This window comes from Amphiura filiformis, chromosome 11 (assembly GCF_039555335.1).
Source record: "Amphiura filiformis chromosome 11, Afil_fr2py, whole genome shotgun sequence".
Lineage (NCBI taxonomy): Eukaryota > Metazoa > Echinodermata > Ophiuroidea > Amphilepidida > Amphiuridae > Amphiura > Amphiura filiformis.
In genome coordinates, this window is record NC_092638.1 from 23881298 (window position 1) to 23901976 (window position 20679).

The window sequence follows — 20679 nt, forward strand, 5'->3', positions numbered from 1 at the left end:
CCATACTCACACCCCTCATACCCACCAACCAAACCCAAAGACCCACCACCCCACACCACACACCCCCTACACACCTGTCATACACATCAACCCAACCCACGCACCCCCTACATACACCCCAGCCACAACACACACCCACACCCCCCACACCCCCCACGCACCCCGCACTCCCCCAAAAGAGATGCAATTCTATATATAGCTGCAGCTAATTTGCCACGAAACGCCTGACATTTTAAATGTGAAAATAATTGAAAAGTAACTGCACGCTGTCCAGTGGAGTAGATTTCTTTTTGACATTGGGGGATGGGGTTGGAAAAAAATTCTTGAAATATAGTGAATCACCTTTTGGGGACAGAATAAGTTTATGGTGCAAATGCGCGGGAAAAATTCGGCCATTTTGAAGCTAAACTGATGAAATATTGGGCTTTGTGGGCTAAAATGGCCAAATATGAGGTTAAATTGGACAGAAACCCACATACAGGCGTCAACATGGGGGGGGGGGGTGTTTGTATCCCCCATCCCCCCGGGATCTACGCCTATGAGTCGCTGTCGAGGTCACCCGATACACACATATGTACACGTAACACATTGTGTCAATACGGTCGTATTGGCAAGGTAAATGCCGTGCTGGGATGGATATTCTGTATTACAGCATACCGTACGTATGGGCACGGTGTACCCCGTTGTCAAAATACCAGGTACTTTATTACGGTAATAGCGCCCTCTGTTGGTCATAACTCACTTCAGTACGTATTTTCAACGTGTTGAAGAAATATTTGAGGTAATATGCGACCCCATAGAATATAAAAAGCAGAATATTGGTATGTTAAAAATCAAAATGAGGTAAGGGGCTGGCTGGGGGTGGCTATATTGTTCAAGGTTGCGCCGAAGAAACAACGTTGCTGCAAAAAACATTAGTTTATAGCAAACAAGCTTAAACTATAAATTAGCCCCCGATAGAGGGCAGGGCCTGAAGAATTTGGTTGATACTGGACCCCAGCATCAACAAACAACAATGAGTAACCTTAAGGGTGACGGGCTGTCTCTAAAAATATTTAAAAAAAATCAACCTTAATATTAAAACCCTGAGCAACCTTTATGTAACGACCTTGAAATGTAAATTCAAAACATATTAGTTTTTATATTCTATATTGTTATATTACCTCCAATATTTATTCACTACGTTTAAAATACGTACTAAAGTTAATTATGACAAACAGAGGGCGCTATTACTGTACTCCCCCTCTATAATTCACCACCCGGGGGTACACATAATTATTGCACCACCCCTTACTCATAATCATTCATTTTTTATCGTTACTTCTTTTATGTTGCCAACGAGGCTCATTTTTTCGTAGTTTACCTATCACAAGCCTGAATAAGCCAATTTGGCATTCAATTCGCAATGCATTGTGGTACAGCCGACCCTTTATCTATCTGGAAAATTGCTTTAATTATTATTTATTTATTCATGTAATAATATTACCATTAGGCTATTTAAAATAACTAATTTGTGAGATCTTTTAATATTTTTTTTATTGGAGTAAAACATATTTTGAACAATATTCTGTAAGCTCAAGAAATAATTTCCCCGATAGGTCAGAGTTCAGCTGATCCCACAATGCATTAGGAAATCGTCAGTCAGCGCTGTGAACAATATATAATGATATAGTGAAAAACAATTGACCCTTTGTTACTGAAGTCAAGTTACTCGTTTATACACCAGTAGCGAACAAAATACGTGATCATAAACCTGGGCAACTATAGTAAATATTATGCACGTACGTGACATATACAAAACAGAAACAAAAAAACACAAGACAAAAACAAAAACTCTCCAAAACCGTATGTGAAAGCCAATTAACTATATATAGCGCCACCAGAGTCGCAATCACTGTGTAATTTTTCCTTCCTTAGTATGGAGTTTTAGGTCTCTTCTGCAGCCAAGCAGCAATCCTAGGTTCCTTGCCGACTTTCTCTTTGTGTGCTACCAATTTAGGAAAATCCTTGAGGTCATTACCTGTCACCAGCTGAATACGATCGACAATGTTCATGAGTCCCAGGTCTGCTATCGTACACTAGAATGAAACATTACGTGGTTCGTATTTAGTTTTATGTGGTTCTTATTTAAGGTACACCCACAACAAATGTTTATAAAAGGTGTTTTTTATATAAATACAAAGAATATGCAAGTAAGGTCATTAATATTTAAAAAAAATATGTAAATAACATGACAAAAAGCAAAGCAAAACAAAAACGAACAAAACAACAACAACAAAAAAACCAACTAATATTATATATTTACCTTCTTCCCAACGAAGAATTCTCCGCCGTTAGCTGCTAGCATATTTTCTATATATTTCAATTTGATTTTGGTCTTTTCCTCATATATGGATTTCTTCATTTCTGCCTGTGAATTCAAAGTGTGAATGAAAATAGGTGATGCGATCAAGCAAAATGAATCGGATGTCGGGAATATAATTTTGATTAAAACATTATTGTCGATTAAAACCAGGTTAAAAGTAATGCAAATATACCATATTTTCAATATAATTCACTTGTCACTATCTGAGCGTAGTTTATTCTGCAAAAAATCAATGTTAAATAAAATACGTCACTATGTGAAAAGGACTAATGACAATTTCGCTGTTCAAATGACAAATACATCGTGCCCCTATTTGAAACAGTTGCGCAAATACGTCACTATGTGGAAAAGACAAAACAACAATTTTACCGTGCAATACATATCAAATTGTAAGCGCTCTTTTTTGAAAGTCATAGTTCATTGAATTTACAAGCGTATGACAAAACAGGCGAAAATAGTAACTTTTTGCACAAGATTGGCAATTTAAAGAGAATTGACCATCGATCATTCTAGTGACGCTAGTATATGGACAATATAAGTGTGCTTTTTCATTTATTGACATAAAATTTGAAAAATATTGTAAGGAGCACTTGAGGTTTTGACTTTTAAAACCTACATTTTGGTCAAAAAGTTTGCTTAAAGAGGTAGTTTTCAACAGATTTTCCACATTCGCCTTGCTATAACATTGAATTGCGTTATCTGTTGACCTAGTGACGATAAGTGTTTTTAGGGGGAAGTATTAGATTTTGTTTGATATAAAAAAATTCTGATTGAATGAAGGGAACACTTGAGGTGTACAATTGGAGTTTTGCATGGGTAATATCTCAGCTAAAAGTATTCTAATAGGCTCAATATGGGATAAGAGTAATGTCCTACCAAAGGGCTCTGACTGGCAAAAAAATTTACAATAAAATTATTTTTACTTTTGGAGTTCTGACCCCCCGAATTTGGTCCTGGATGGACGAAGTTGCATTTTGAGGGCCCTATATCTTTTAAAGTAAAGGAGACACAAGTTCTGATGCCAGATTTGAATTCTACATAAAAAAGTACCCCAGGATACATACTTTTCAAAGTTGTTGGGGTTCCCTTTATACATTTATGGACCTTTATTTACGCTGACCCCCCTAAATTTCAAATTGATGCCATGGGAAAACGAAATAGAGTATGAAGCTCAAATTTTCAGGATTTTACTTTCTCATCAATATCTACCACCACACAGAAAAAGAAAAAAATTGAATAGGTGCTGCGGTGCACATCCCTGGAGTTGACATGGAATGGCTCTGCTTAAAAATAATTGTATTTCAGTGCTTCCCAAATATTATGGTTGCCAAAAAAACAAATATTGTGAAAATTGGGCGCGTTGCATTAACCGTCGTGACGCCGTAAAAATGTCAATTTCAATTCGTGGACCTTGCGTATTAGATGTGCCTTTGTTTCAAATAGGGAAATGGCAATGTAATCTTTATACGGCCAATCTCACACGTATTCTCACGCATATCCCCCCTCACTCACCCCCTGCGTAGTGCAAGTTTATGTTTAAAGCAATAGTTTACATATACAATAACAGTAAAAACTTGTCCACAAATGGCTTTAATTCAGCCGTCATTTCGCAAATGTTTGGCTTTCTCAAACTAAACCCCCTAGATTTTTTCTCTAATTGGCCCCCTCTGGCTGCTCTAGATCCACCCAATGAACCCAATGTGTATCAACTTTCACGGGCAACTTTTACTTCAAATAGGCCTATATAGTATGAAACTGAAATTTTCTTTTTTTTTTTGCCCCAGCAAAATCAGGGCCGGAATAATACTCACTGGGTAATTTTGTTTTCTTTGCCCCCCCCCTCCCTCGACAAAAGGTCCAGACACGCCACTAGAAATTAACTGCAAACTGCTTCTGTTGGGCCTCATTGAACATTTTTCAAGTTTCCAACTTACATTTTACACAATAATAGTGTAAATAGTGTCCACCAAATGGCTTCATATGGCGCCCATTTTGTAAAATTTTCTAACGAACAAGAGGGGCACATCCTCCTCAGACACCCCCTGCGTCGCGAAAGCGCGACGAGGGCCATCCTCCGCGATCATATTTAACAAAACTTGTGCCCCCCTCCACAACTATTAACTTCGGATTGACGCTCTTGCCTACATGCATGTCACCTATTCAGTGATTCTGCATTCTGCTAGATTTAGTGATCGTTCCCGTTTACATATCATGGTAAAGCGTGGATGATCTGGCATATGTTACGCACCTATAATTTATGAAACCTACCTTTTTGACTTCATCTTTTTCAACAAACATGGGACTCATGTCAGTAGTGATATCAACGAAAGTTTCCAGTACTTGTTCACACTGAGCCATTTCCAAGTTATTGTCACCAGCCAATTCTGTATGAAAAAAAAATCATCCATATACATGTAGCAGCTTTTATCAGCATCCGTGCTTCGACGACAGCATACTTTCCTTTGGTAAACGATATTTTCCCGCGCCACATAGAGTACCCAATAGCCAGGTTTTACTGTTCCGTAGCGTTTTCACGTTAGGTGTATTTTTTTATTGTCAGAAATAGAATTGCTATAAATCAAAATAACCTAGATCTATAATCCCAAAGCAGCTTCCTAACTAAATGTATTATGCTATCAAAGAAAGTGCTGCTTTCTAATCAAATTTTTCCTAGAGCTGTTTTACTGAATACTATTAATACTGAACGTGAAGTCTGCAAATGATAGAGCATGACGCAAATTGTTTTTTTTTTCTTCTTTATTTATAAGTCATCTATTTTGATAACGGTACAGTTTGTGGCATTTGTTTGGTAATGTTGTGAGATTATAAGATCAACTTGTGACTTATGCATGGCCAATTATTTATTTATTGTTATTATCAATTTTTCATAGAAGCTTTTTGTGTAATTAATTGTATTCGAATTTGAATTGTTGAAAAGTGCTCTTCTCATTTCCCTTACAGTGATGGTTAGAATTGTTTAAAATGTTACTATACTCTACTCCCTATTCCAGAAAAATACAGCACTAATTTTTGGAATAAAAAAGTATTATTCTGTTTTGCCAAATGAAACATAACTAAATCTTAATTCTTTATTTAGTTCTAATTTGCAATAAAAGTTAAATTTCACTATTTACCCAAATTTATGAATTAAGGGTCAAAACATGCATATTTAGGGTGTTTTAGCAGTCAAGTTAGCTCAATCGTTAAGGCAATCGACTATGGTGTGAGAGGTTGCGGGTTCGAACCCTGGTGGTGCCTATTATGCTCTCGTGTAAAATTGAGTTAGCTTGAAATTCCCCTGGACAAAGAACTTACTGCTAATTGTCTCGTTGGAACTCATACGAAACTCGGGGAGCTGATCCTGGTTGCGATGGTTATTTGTGGATTGTCTAGGGTGTGCGCTCTTGTAGCAGCAAAGTCCCTGATTTGTTGTTAAATGGTTTATGGAATGATGTGGGGCCGTAGTGGTCAGCGACAACCTGTAAAGTGTGCTGAGGCTTGTGGATCAACGTCTAGGCGTTGTGCCTGTGCGTAGCGCACTATAAATCACTGCGCTTTTTTTTTCACATGCTGTGACTATCAACACTTGTTTTTGGAAAAGACAAGTTTCATTCTTATAACCAATCATTTAATTAAAGTAACACAAGAAAGTGCAAATTAGAGTAAAGTTTTGGCATAAACTCAAGATTTCGATATAGACTTGTTCCAAGTCTTTGATTTGTTTTGACTCCTTTATTAAGAAATTAGTAGAATAGTAAACCGTTTCTTTTATCTCCAGTTAGTACTAAATGAATGATTAGGATTGAGCTTTGTTTCATTTGGCAGAACTTGATAATATTTTTCAAATCCCAAAATATTAGTGCTGTATTTTTCTGGAATGGGGAGTATTACTCACTTAACTCTCGCGCTACATATCGAGCAATGGCTTGGCTTTGTGCTATTCTCTTCCCATCGACTTCCAGGACTGGTAGGGTTCCGGTGGGCATAGCTGTAGAAGGAAATGTATGATTATACATAAACACAATCGCTCAAGTCATCAGTAACTAAACATGCCTCTGTACAGTACACTATATATTTAGAGACGTTTATTTCAGACGTCTATGTAATGGTTGGAAATAATATGGGTTTAAACCACTATCAATAATTATTGTGTGATCTTTCATTTGCCTCCAATATAAGTGGCCTAATTATATTGGAATTCACTGGTACCCAACCTTTCCAGTGTTTTTGTATCATCATGGTTTAATACAGTATATTGTCGTGCTGCAATACACACCTTGTACGACATACACGTCTAACCGATCGATCAATCTGGGTCCTGAGGGGGGATCTTGTACGGGGATGTGCCACGTTTTTTGGAGTACCTTTTCAGTGAATTTGCTCTCTCCCCTCTGTTTCTCTTTCTCCCTCCCCTTACCTCCCCACGCACACCCCTTCCACTCTCTCTCTCTCTTCTCACCCTCTCTCTCTCTCTATTCTCATTTTTTGCGAGTAATACATAACTTGGATAAAAGTCTAATATATTGGAAGTCATATAGCTTTCTATCGATCCTCCTGCATGGTGTTATGAACAGGTGTGTTTATATCACTAGAGTGAATGTTCTTTTGTAATCTCGTATATTCTTTCACAGGGGAATAAACTTAGTCTTATTTCGAAAACTAAATCACGCTTTCAAATGTAGATTGATTTGTTCGACTTCTCTGCTCATGAATATTAAAAACTTCAAACTAGATACTTTAGTAATCTGTGGTCATACAATTATGTAACAAACTGAAAAGAAAAACCAAAACTGCTTCCTACAAATTTCAAGTTTCTAACAAAGGGTACAGACAAAGGTATATTCGCTATGACATGAACGAGGTCAGTCAAGAGCTTAGGGGTGATAATAAATAAATAAATTTCGGTGTTCTATATAGCGCTTTTTCCCAGATCTCAGAGGGAACAAAGCGCTGTAATTTCGCTGCCATGGTGAAACATCACAATCAGATCGCATCAACTATAGGCTGGTTGCAGCCGACGGGCGCAAACCTATCCGCATATAGATTGTAACATCCACCAATTATCTGTGTAGTTCCCCAAATTCCATTGGGTGAAGGAAGTTTTTGATAACCAAACAACTAATCACAGATTTTTGAAAGCAGGAGGAAACCGGAGATCCCGGAGAAAACCTGCGAGAGCGAGCATGGAATCGGGATAAACCAAGTGCACATCGGAGTCCTTGGGCCGCGCCGGGGCTTAAACCCGGGACCCGGGACCTTGAACCCGGGACCTCAGTGGTGCAAGGCGAGGGAAGAACCGCTACGCCAACTCGCCCTAGTTGGCAAATAATAGCAAATCACGTGATCAAAACCAATACCAAAACTTATTATTTGAAACGACCAATTGTCAATCTCTCTCTTTCTCTCTGTCAGGTGGCGCTGTGTAGCACAAGAGTACGCCATCTCACTCGATCTGATGCCAAGTACGTTGCACCTTGCATTCCTTGGTTAGAAACCAGCTTCACGTCATTAGTCCAAGATGTTGGTGGACATTTGGACAATTGTCAATATATACGAATAATTTGAGACTTTTGTAATTGCAATTGGATCATTTTGAAAATTTAACCCCTGTACAATTTTACCCTTTGATCTACTTTGACCTATACCTCACTAATTGGGTATTCTAGAGATATATGACATTTGACCTTTTTACTCCTTGTGACTAAACATGCTAAAGGAAGAACTTGTGATATTTCATAACTTGATTTAAACCATTTTAAAATTTAATCCCCTTGTGTGACCTTTGACCTCAATAACTCAATTTGCTCAAGAGTACCCTCTTGGCGGATTCCGAATCTACATACCCCGGGTAGTAGTTGTTACTTAAAGTAATAAAATACATTTCGCAACTTCACACCCGGCACCCATAAGGCAATTTTATTCGACTAATATAACTATATAAATTTCTCTTCGGGAAACCTTTTACTTATTTGTTCTTTCATTTTTTATTTATGGATAAATTTGATAAGCAGGTAAACTCAACGTCACCTTGGCAAGCCAATTACACACAACAAAAAGGAAAGAATTTCAGTTATTGAGTGAGTGAAACCAAGCGAAGCCAGTCACTTAACCGTATTAATGGGTCAGCACAAAATAACTGTGCATTTTCTAAGGGGTATATAATCGGCTGAACCATTTATTCCACGGTGGAAAAATTACTTATTTTGTTCTTTCATTTATACAGTGTGTATCAAAATAAAGTAAGCATTTGAAAAATGCCACTAGATTAAAAAGTATGCGGTATTTGGTCATGCTTTAGTTGCTAGCTTGTCCGGGTACGTGTTCGAGAAAAATATGGGGTCTTTTGGTGACAGCGATGCTGAAAAGGTGGTCTTAACAGCCATACATACGCGTATTCTCCCAAAGTGGGAGTGCCGCCCGGCCCGGTGTATATCATTTTGGCCCGGCATTAACAATGGTCCCATAGCCTATGTACTCACCACCCCACTACGCCTCACCACGCAAAACATTGGCATTGACATGATTGAGTTGGCCGAGTGAATTCCCTAGTTGAATTCACGCTGTACTTGTGTAATGTAATACTCAAAGCCGTAGATAGGGGTGTGGTGACAAATGGCAATTTGAATAAAAAAAGTCAATTTTTGTCTGTAAAATGTTGAAAATCGGCTATTATTTGAAGTAAAAAATAAAAAACGTCCCCTTTTTCTGTAAAAACGTTCAAGTGAAATTGGACCTGTTTTGAATGGAAAAACGGTCCACTTTTGAGCCCGCACACCCCACATACATCCTGACTACGGGCCTGTTAAAGCTTGTTAATACTAAAAAAAATATGTATTTCCATTTTAACACTTACTTGGTTTTAGAGTAGGCCATGTGTCAGATGCAAGGCGATGATCTTCATATTCTACCCCAGCCTGTGCAAACAGAAGCCGTGTTAACTCAGCTCGGCCCATCACAGGAAAGTAAATCAGCTTGTACTTCGGCATTTTGGAGGTTTGATTTTATACCACTCTCACTGAAAATTAACACACTATGCAAGGCAGGGTTAGCAACTAAACTGAAGCTAGTGCAGAATGAAGACCTTGTTTTCACGCCAAAGATTCAAAGTTAATGAATAGCATCACCTTGATAAAATGCTGTATCACTAGCACTCTTTATGAATCAATCAGGCAAAACTTTTTGGAGAAGGCGCGTATGCCCGGCGGCGTTTTTTTTTCCGTACAGTCATTTATCAAAGGGTTTTTTTTAATTGTCCCAGTGTCACTGATATTTTTTCCTTGTATGCTCGGTGGCGTATAGCCGTGTAATTGTTCAAAGTATTTGGGATTTGACGCTATTTTGGCCCACCTTTGCAGAGAACCATATATTTTAATGGCAAAACAGTAGTTAGTATTAATATACAACAGCCTCATATCAGTGGCAGTTTAGATTGGATCCCGGCTCGGATTAAGCAGTTTCTTTCCCATCAAGACCCAAGTGTGTCTCCACACGGAGCGCCCGAAAACAAACAAACAAACAAACAAACAAACAAACAAAAAAGCAAAAAAAACAAAACAAAACAACGAGTCCCCTAAAATGCAACACCTTTGCGTAGGTATTATGTTACGCATATCACACAGTCAAAGTTAAGAAATAGGTATTAAAATTATTGGCTGATAAAAATTACCGATGGAATATTCGATTTTCTTAAAACTCAAATATTGCACCGTGACTGTAATTCCGGCGGTAATACGATTTTCATTATGAGGATGACTCGATATTAACACACAATTTTCGTTTGTTTGTTTGTTTTTTCTTTAATTTTGGGAAAATGTTGGGATGCCATTCCTGTTTCGATAGTTGGCATTGCAACATTGAGTCAATGTTGGGATGCCGTTGATACTGCAAAATTGGACACTGCAAAATTTGAAAAAGACAATGGCCCAATGTTGCAAGCCAATGTTTGTCCAATGTTTGGACTTACATTTGGCCAACATTGAGCCAATGTTGTATTGCTATCTGCAGATCCGACTTGCCTAAAGCTAGTCAAACCGGTCTGACTAGTTTGTCCGTTTGATAAAGTAGACTAGTCATGCTAGTCGGCGCACAACATAATCGTTGGTCAGGTTTGACTAGCTTTAGGTTAGTCAAGCCGGATTTTAATGTTTGAATTACAGGTTTGATTAACATAAAGCTAGTCAAACCGGCTTGACTAACCAGCTTATGTTTTCAGTGTGCCTTAAGCGGGTTAGGCCTGATGCCACAGCATGTAAAAAGACGCAACAAAACACATTTTGGCTCTTATTTCCAAATATTCACCAAATGAAAAGTTGTGTCCCAAAAGGCATTAAGGGATCTGGAATGAGCGTTTTGAGCGTCTCGACAGTATTTTTTGTGGGACATGAGAGCACATCAGACATATCGAATTGCATTCTGAATTCGAAGAATGTCTTTCTGATATCAAATAATTTTCATTTTTGAAATTCACGATGTAATACATATTTTTTAGTTGACAAATTATTATAATTTGATATTTTTCACATTTTTGATATATAACAGTCCTCGAAGTAAATTTTATAAATCTGATGATATATTCTTAAAATGTGTGTAGCTGGGAGGAAAAGCCGACGATCAATTGAAAATTTTGACCTTTCATATTGAAGATATGGATTTTTTTCCCAAAAAGACCTAATTTTTTTTGATGTTTTGGGAAAAAAAATCCATATCTTCAATACGAAAGGTCAAAATTTTCAATTGATCGTCGGCTTTTCATCCCACCTACATACACTTTAAGTATAAATCATCAGATTTATAAAGTTTACTTCGAGTACTGTTAAATATCAAAAATATCAATTTTTAATTATTTGCTATAAAATATGTATTACATTGCGAATTTCAAAAAATCAAAATTATTTGATATCAGAACGACATCCTTCGTATTCAGAATGCAATTCGATATGTCTGATGTGCTCTAATGTCCCACAATAAATACTGTCCAAACGTTCATACCCCATCCCTTAAGTCCAACCGGGCTGCTTTGTGGAATTTTTTATTTGAAGATATTCCTAAGAGTAGCAGTAACCTTGCCAATCTAATAACATTAGAGCAGTAGAATAGTTATAACAATTTTTTGGTTACCTTTAAAAAAGTTATTGCAAGTTTCCCACGTGCGAAGAAGAAAACAATAAATATAAAAGTTTTTGTTTGTTCCCAAGAGGCGGCATTAAGTCCAATTTTGGGGGACAAAATGATATTGAAAATAGTTAGAGAATAAGCTAGAGTTACACACATATCCATTCCAATCGAAGTGGCATTTTAACTTTTTAACAGAACAATGTGACACATGGCATCTCATGTTAATGCATTTTGAAATAAACTCTTCAAATATTAAAATTTAAAAATGGACTTTTATTGGCACTTCATTTCTAAGAAAGCTATGTTTTAGGGGTGGTGCAATAATTATGTGTACCCCGGGGTGGTGAATTCTCAAAATGGTCTGCCAAAAATCGCTTGCCCCCTTTGGCCGTGCCAAAAATCTTTGCCCCCCTTTCGACGTGCCAAAAACCTTTGCCCCCCCTTTTGATGTGCCAAAAAATATTTGCCCCCCCCCTTACACATGCAAGATTTTGGGGAACCCGAATTAAAACCTTAAATTGTTTTATCATGTAATGCGAGCGCAGCGAGCAGGAAATTTTGCATATTTGAACGTGTTCCTAACGTTTTCCTACGCCTTTTTAGGGCGTAATATTAAGGGATCTGGAATGAGCGTTTTGAGCGTTTCGACAGTATTTTTTGTGGGACATGAGAGCACACCAGACATATCGAATTGCATTCTGAATACGAAGAATGTCTTTCTGATATCAAATAATTTTCATTTTTGAAATTCACGATATAATACAAATTTTATGACAAATTATTAAAATTTGATATTTTTTCACATTTTTGATATATAACAGTCCTCGAAGTAAATTTTATAAATCTAATGACATATTTTTAAAGTGTATGTAGCTGGGAGGAAAAGCCGACGAACAATTGAAAATGTTGACCTTTCATATTGAAGATATGGATTTTTTTTCCCAAAAGACTTAATTTTTTTTGGTGTTTTGGGAAAAAATCCATATCTTCAATACGAAAGGTCAAAATTTTCAATTGATCGTCGGCTTTTTCATCCCACCTACATACACTTTAAGTATAAATCATCAGATTTATAATTTTTACTTCGAGTACTGTTAAATATCAAAAATAGCAATTTTAATCATTTGCCATAAAATGTGTATTACATTGCGAATTTTTAAAAATCAAAATTATTTGATATCAGAAGGACATTCTTCGTATTCAGAATGCAATTCGATATGTCTGATGTGCTCTAATGTCCCACAATAAATACTGTCCAAACGTTCATACCCCACCCTTACAACGGTACCCAAAATATCTGTGCCAAAAATTGCTTGCCCCCCCCCCTTTCGACCTGCCAAAAATCGCTTGACCCCCCTTTAGACCTGCCAAGACCTAAATTTTTTTGATGTTTTGGGAAAACAAATCCATATCTTCAATACGAAAGATCAACATTTTCAATTGATCGTCGGCTTTTCATCCCACCTACATACACTTTAAGTATAAATCATCAGATTTATAAAGTTTACTTCGAGTACTGTTAAATATCAAAAATATCAATTTTAATTATTTGCTATAAAATATGTATTACATTGCGAATTTCAAAAAATCAAAATTATTTGATATCAGAAGGACATCCTTCGTATTCAGAATGCAATTCGATATGTCTGATGTGCTCTAATGTCCCACAATAAATACTGTCCAAACGTTCATACCCCAGCCCTTAAGAGGGTCAAAAATTTTCAGGGCCCCCCTTTTTGCATCAAGCCCCCCTTTTTGCATTATAAAGTAAACTTTATAAATCTAATGATTTATACTTAAAGTGTATGTAGGTGGGATGAAAAGCCGACGATCAATTGAAAATTTTGACCTTTTGTATTGAAGATATGGATTTATTTCCCAAAACACCCAAAAAAAATTAGGTCTTTTTGGGAAAAAATCCATATCTTCAATATGAAAGGTCAAAATTTTCAATTGACCGTCGGCTTTTCCTCCTGCTACATACACTTTAAGAATATATCATTAGATTTATATAATTTACTTCGAGGACTGTTATATATCAAAAATTTGAAAAATATCAAATTTTTATAATTTGTCATAAAATTTGTATTATATTTATAAAAAATGAAAATTATTTGATATCAGAAAGACATGCTTTGTATTCAGAATGTAATTCGATAGGTCTGAGGTGCTCTCATGTCCCACAAAAAATACTGTCGAAACGCAATAAACGCTCATTTTAGATCCCTTAAAGGGGCCCCTGAAAAAATGTACACAAATTTTCCTGGGAAAATTGAGTTTCTATGCTTTTCTATGGGGTTGACCCATAATTTTCATGTCAAAAAAACAAGTGTTTGTGAACGGTCTAATGTCCCACAATAAATACTGTCCAAACGTTCATACCCCAGCCCTTAAGAGGGTCAAAAATTTTCAGGGCCCCCCTTGCATCAAGCCCCCCTTTTTGCATTATAAAGTAAACTTTATAAATCTAATGATTTATACTTAAAGTGTATGTAGGTGGGATGAAAAGCCGACGATCAATTGAAAATTTTGACCTTTTGTATTGAAGATATGGATTTATTTCCCAAAACACCCAAAAAAAATTAGGTCTTTTTGGGAAAAAAATCCATATTTTCAATATGGAAGGTCAAAATTTTCAATTGACCGTCGGCTTTTCCTCCCTGCTACATACACTTTAAAATATATCATTAGATTTATATAATTTACTTCGAGGACTGTTATATATCAAAAATTTGAAAAATATCAAATTTTTATAATTTGTCATAAAATTTGTATTATATTTATAAAAAATGAAAATTATTTGATATCAGAAAGACATGCTTTGTATTCAGAATGCAATTCGATAGGTCTGAGGTGCTCTCATGTCCCACAAAAAATACTGTCGAAACGCAATAAACGCTCATTTTAGATCCCTTAAAGGGGGCCCCTGAAAAAATGTACACAAATTTTCCTGGGAAAATTGAGTTTCTATGCTTTTCTATGGGGTTGACCCATAATTTTCATGTCAAAAAAACAAGTGTTTGTGAACGGTCCCTAAATCCCTTGTTGCTCGCGCCGGGAGGCGCGAGTATTAGTGTTTACTTCTAAGCGGAACGTGGAGAATTGAAGAAAAGCCTGTTTTACTTAAATTATATTTACCTTCATTTAAATATTTAAGACACTTTTATCAAAACAAATATTCTAACGATGATAATGTGTAATATAATAAACGTGAAATTTTAGTATTTTAAGAGTTTTTGTATATTTTAGACGTTCTATGACTTTTGATTGCTGTGTAGAGGCTGAATTGCACATGCGTACTCTGACCATTGAGGCCAGTGACCCGTCAGTGATAGTCATGGGCAAATTGATATCGACATTTTTCTTACTGCTGATTGGTTATACACATTTTGGACTCTTCGATTAATTTAGGTAATAGGGGTGTTTGAGGTTAATACTGTGTACCATTAGGGACATGCACACTCAAACATTAACCAATGATCCTAGAGAGATATAGTCACTTTTTCTACTTTGTGCATTTAACCCTCTATCTTGTTAACCAAATATACCACAGAGTCGTGCGATATGTCAAACTATTCCTCTGGTCATAAGGAACAAAAAAGTCAGTGGTCGCGCATCTGTACGATCATTTGTTAATGAGATATAGTCACTTTTTTCTACTTTGTGCATTAAACCCTCTATCTTTTTAACCAAATATACCACAGAGTCGTGCGATATGTCAAACTTTTCCTCTGGTCATAAGGAACAAAAAAGTCAGTGGTCGCATATCTGTAGGATCAATGGTTAATGAGATATAGTCACTTTTTTCTACTTTGTGCCTTTAACCCTCTATCTTGTTAACCAAATATACCACAGAGTCGTGCGATATGTCAAACTTTTCCTCTGGTCATAAGGAACAAAAAAGTCAGTGGTCGCATATCTGTAGGATCAATGGTTAATGAGATATAGTCACTTTTTTCTACTTTGTGCCTTTAACCCTCTATCTTGTTAACCAAATATACCACAGAGTCGTGCGATATGTCAAACTTTTCCTCTGGTCATAAGGAACAAAAAAGTCAGTGGTCGCATATCTGTAGGATCATTGGTTAATGAGATATAGTCACTTTTTCTACTTTGTGCATTTAACCCTCTATCTTGTTAACCAAATATACCACAGAGTCGTGCGATATGTCAAACTTTTCCTCTGGTCATAAGGAACAAAAAAGTCAGTGGTCGCATATCTGTAGGATCATTGGTTAATGAGATATAGTCACTTTTCTACTTTGTGCATTTAACCCTCTATCTTGTTAACCAAATATACCACAGAGTCGTACGATATGTCAAACTATTCCTCTGGTCATAAGGAACAAAAAAGTCAGTGGTCGCGTATCTGTACGATCATTGATCAATGAGATATAGTCACTTTTTTTCTACTTTGTGCATTTAACCCTCTATCTTTTTAACCAAATATACCACAGAGTCGTGCGATATGTCAAACTTTTCCTCTGGTCATAAGGAACAAAAAAGTCAGTGGTCGCATATCTGTAGGATCAATGGTTAATGAGATATAGTCACTTTTTCTACTTTGTGCATTTAACCCTCTATCTTGTTAATCAAATACACCACAGAGTCGTGCGATATGTCAAACTTTTCCTCTGGTCATAAGGAACAAAAAAGTCAGTGGTCGCGCATCTGTACGATCATTGGTTAATGAGATATAGTCACTTTTTGTACTTTGTGCACTTAACCCTCTATCTTTTTTCACCAAATATCCCAGAGTCGTGCGATACGTCAAACTTTTCTGGTAGGGCCTACGTGAAGACGAAGATTGGCGCGAGGTTCATATTGGTGGCGTTGGTGCGCATGCACCAAGTATGTATCTTGTACTACATGTATTTATACCAAGATGAGCAATGGTTTTTGGGGTTGTGGTGAGCAGCGGTGGTTCCCGGGCGGTGGTTTCGGATTAGGATGTATACCCAGCTAACCAAAAAACGTTTTCTGAACGTTGTGAGAACGTACCGTTGACGTTTTCTAGACGTTTTGATAAAACGTTTTTAAAACGTAATTTTGTGGAGGGTTTTTGACGTTTTAAAAACGTTATTAAAGACGTTCTAAAAACGTTTTCACAACGTAAAAGACGTTTTTAAGGCCTATCTTTCCGTTACCCAAGACGTATCCAGGACCTAGAAAACGTATTGGACGTTCTAGCACGCAACTAACGTACTAAGAACGTTGCAGAAACGTCCAAAACGTCCTGAAAACGTTATAGCAACGTAAAAACGTATTGGAGGATGCATTACTCACCACCAGAAAACGTATGTTACGTTTCTACTACGTTTTTTTTTCGTTTTCTTGACGTTTTAGTGACGTTTAGAAAACGTGCTATGTTTTATTAGTTAAAAGTCCAAAACAAATATCAAATATTATTAAATTAGGCCAATACAAAATTCATGAAACAAGTTAGTTTGGCAAATTAGTGATACTTACGACTTACGACACATAATAAATCACACAAGACAATTAATGTTGATTTGATGTGTGATTCATTAAACTTTATTCCTGTGTATGAATATTATTCTTCATTCATTTTCGTTGAAAATACTGCTGAAACATAAATTAATTTTATACAAACATGCTATGCAAAATCACCCCATGGAACATGTGGAACTTGTGTTACCATGTATCGAGTCAACTATTGTCATGACCATTGATGACTGTTTATACACTCTATTACTCGATTTATAATAATTATTGTTTAATACATATGCATGGATGGAATACTTATGAAACCCGATTATTGTACATTTATAGGATAAAAAGTTTTAAAACATGATTTATATACATGAAAACTCTCAAATATAAGTTACTATTTATAATTGAAGACAGAATAATATTCAAAAGACTAGTTTGCGTATAATGTCCTGTCAACCAGACCAAAAATGCCGTTCTGCGCAGGTCAGCAACCAATCACACCGCGCCTTTGCCCTGACGTCAGACGCAAACTAATGTTTTCAATTCGGTCTTCAGTTAAATTCGACAAACTTAATTGATTACTCTCACGTACAAAGCGCAGTTAACACTCTAAGAAATAAAGGTTCTAAAAAGATTCTAATGTTGTCCTCTCAGGAGAACCCTTAGAGGTTTTCTAAAGAACCAAATATGGTTCCAAGACTATCGAAAATGGCCCCCAAACTAAAGAACCTTTTAGAGGTTCAAGATCTAAGAGGACGGGTTCTCCTGAGAGGACAATTATTTCTTAGAGAGTTAATGATGACTAGACTTGAAAGTGCTCGTAACTTTTGCCAACACTTTGCTAAAATTAAGTCATAATTATTGTTCATGGTTTACTTTAATTTTGTAGAATTTTGCCATAGGCCTACTGTGTTCGTAATGAGTTATAATGTCTAGCCCCTCTCTAATTCTAAGTCGCAACTCATAACGAATATATGGCGACGGAATTAACAACACGTATTTTGATTGACCAAGTTTTAAGGCAGAATTCTGTAAAATAAAAGTACCATGAACATGTATGCATTTATTTTTGGCATAATATTGGCAAATGTACAGTTCATGAGCCTTTTCACGGCTCATTACCTAAATTGATTAAATGTAGGCCTATAAAGGTGATAAGTCTGCATTTCCCTTATGGAACTAGCCCCGTTCTCAAACCGCGACGCCTCTCGAAAAGCGAGCGGAGCGAGCAGCGAGCGCAGTGGAAAATCATCATACAGGTATCAGAGTACAGAGTGCTAGGAACTACCGGTACCCAAAGCATTAACGAGCAAATTAGTCCTTTAAACGAAACTACTTTCGTTTTCGGCCATCATCTCCCTCCCTGCCAGAAACGTAAATCCACAAATGTTGAAAATTATCTTCTTAAAAGAAATATTTTTACAAACGTCATTGAGATTTGAAACCCACTCCCACAAACCTCGATCTTTTTTGTTTGTTCCTTTAAGGGATGGGGTATGAACGTTTGGACAAAATTTATTGTGGGACATGAGAGCACATCAGACATATCGAATTGCATTCTGAATACGAAGAATGTCCTTCTGATATCAAATAATTTTGATTTTTTTTTTTAAATTCGCAATGTAATACACATTTTATGTGAAATGATTAAAAATTGATATTTTTGAATTTAACAGTACTTGCAGTTAACTTGATAAATTTGATGTTTTATACTTAAAGTGTATTTATTTAGGATAAAAAGCCGACGATCACTTTAGAAAATTTTGACCTTTCGTATTGGAGGTATGGATTTTTTCTCCCAAACACCCAAAAAATAGGTCTTTTGGGGAAAATTCCATATCTTCAATATGGAAAGTCAAAATATTCAATTGATCGTCGGCTTTTCCTCAACTACATACACTTTAAGAATATGTCATTAGATTTATAACATTTACTTCGAGGACTGTTAATATCAAAAATGTGAAAAATATCAAATTTTAATAATTTGTCATAAAATGTGTATTATACCGTTAATTTAAAAAAAGAAAATTATTGATATCAGAAAGACATTCTTCGTATTCAGAATGCAATTCGATATGTCTGATGTGCTCTCATGTCCCACAAAAATACTGTCGAAACGCTCAAAACGCTCATTCCAGATCCCTTAATGTCATTAAACACGTCAAATAATTTGAATACGCACAGTCTAGTCTCAAAGATAAAATAAAGTTCAATTGAAGTGCTGTGTGAAAACTCCTCAAATTGAATTATTACCTCTTTACTAGTGTCCCCAAATACAACGTAAAAACCACTAATTTACATTGTTTACGCAACATACAAATAATATCATCACTTCCGTTGCTGATGGGCAGAGCGATTAACTGTAAACCGTTGACAAGAGCGTACTTGCGCGATGTTGACAAGGCGCAACTTGCGAGTATGGCGACAGAAATAACAACACGTACGGCGTGTAAAGCACACATAGTAGGCCTACGCTTCGGATCGGAGGCGCATTGTGAACATCGCGGAAGTATGCTCTCGTCAAAAGTTTTATCGCAAATTAAAATCACGGAATAGGAAATATAATCGATAAGTCGCTATAATCTGAGGCAGAATTTAAAAGTCAGAGTACCGGTACGACATTTTCGGTCTGGTTGGCAGGATGTCAGACGCAAAGTAGTCTTTTTAATTCGGGCTCAGATTATAGCATGCCCTCGAGCGTCAAGTTGCAAGCCATACATGGCCTTTAATGCAACTTTGACCAAAAACCCGTACATATTGCCGCAATTGCGGTGCGGTGCAGTGCGGTGCCACACTGCAGAATAATTACGATATTGCAATGAAGTTCAATACATTTTAACTTGGAAATGCGACGAGTAGCGTTGAGTTGAGGCAAAAAGTAATCGATATATCGGTACCGCATCGCACTGCATTGCGGCGTAGTTTGAACGGACCTCGACGCTGCAACAATAAGGCTTTTTGAGTATGACGGGCACAAATGGAGATGGTGTACTTTTATTTGGGTAATCTTGTGTATGCTTTCTTTCAGCATACAAAGATTACCCAAATCAAAAATACTCCCTCTTTGTGCCCGCCATACTTCAAAAACTTAATAATCAACGATTGTGAAACGCACTCAGCGAATACTAGTGTGATTATACACTGGTGAAGTGACGTAGTTAATCGGATTAACTACCATAGCAATAGATGAATACAATTTTGACTGTATCCCCCGTACAGGCCTACAACGTCCATGCGGTACCGATGCATTGAACCATATATGTCAAAGAAATGCTAATCACTTGCACCTGTAAGATTAGCCTGTTTGAAAAGAGCGGTATTGTATTCAATCTATTATATGATTGAAGACAGGTGATGAGTGCAACCTGCTGTAGTGCAGAGCGATCTATTCAAAAATTGTATTCATCTATTGCTATGGTAGTTAATCCGATTAGGACGTCACTTCGCCAGCGTATATCGGATAGGAAAAGTTAAAAGCTATAAGTACAGAAACAAAAACATCTTAACATGCTTATGAGAAATGTTTTAAAATAAAAGTCTGATATATAATCACAGCTATTTTAAACTTAAACCTTATATTTATCGAATATATATACTTCAATAGACAGTGAGCACCTTGTCCGACAATGTTGTAAAACTAGCATGTTTACCAGTACAGTGTCTGTGGTCTTCACTCTTCAGTTTCAATGTGTCCCCTAGTCTTGTTCTTCCTCTTCCTGTTGGGGGCCACGTTCATTTTCGCCGCG

The 20679-nt window shown here is 36.6% G+C and overlaps 1 protein-coding gene across 1 annotated transcript; it reads right to left on the bottom strand.

Moving 5' to 3' along the window:
* Positions 1-1746: 1746 nt before the first annotated feature.
* Positions 1747-9444, bottom strand: LOC140164594 (hematopoietic prostaglandin D synthase-like). Its single transcript, XM_072187910.1, has 5 exons — positions 9219-9444; positions 6261-6353; positions 4634-4749; positions 2306-2410; positions 1747-2078 (listed from the first exon to the last, which is right to left on the bottom strand). The coding sequence occupies exons 1-5, from the start codon at positions 9349-9351 to the stop codon at positions 1914-1916; spliced, it is 612 nt and encodes a 203-aa protein (XP_072044011.1). The 5' UTR covers positions 9352-9444; the 3' UTR covers positions 1747-1913.
* Between the last annotated feature and the right edge of the window lie 11235 nt (positions 9445-20679).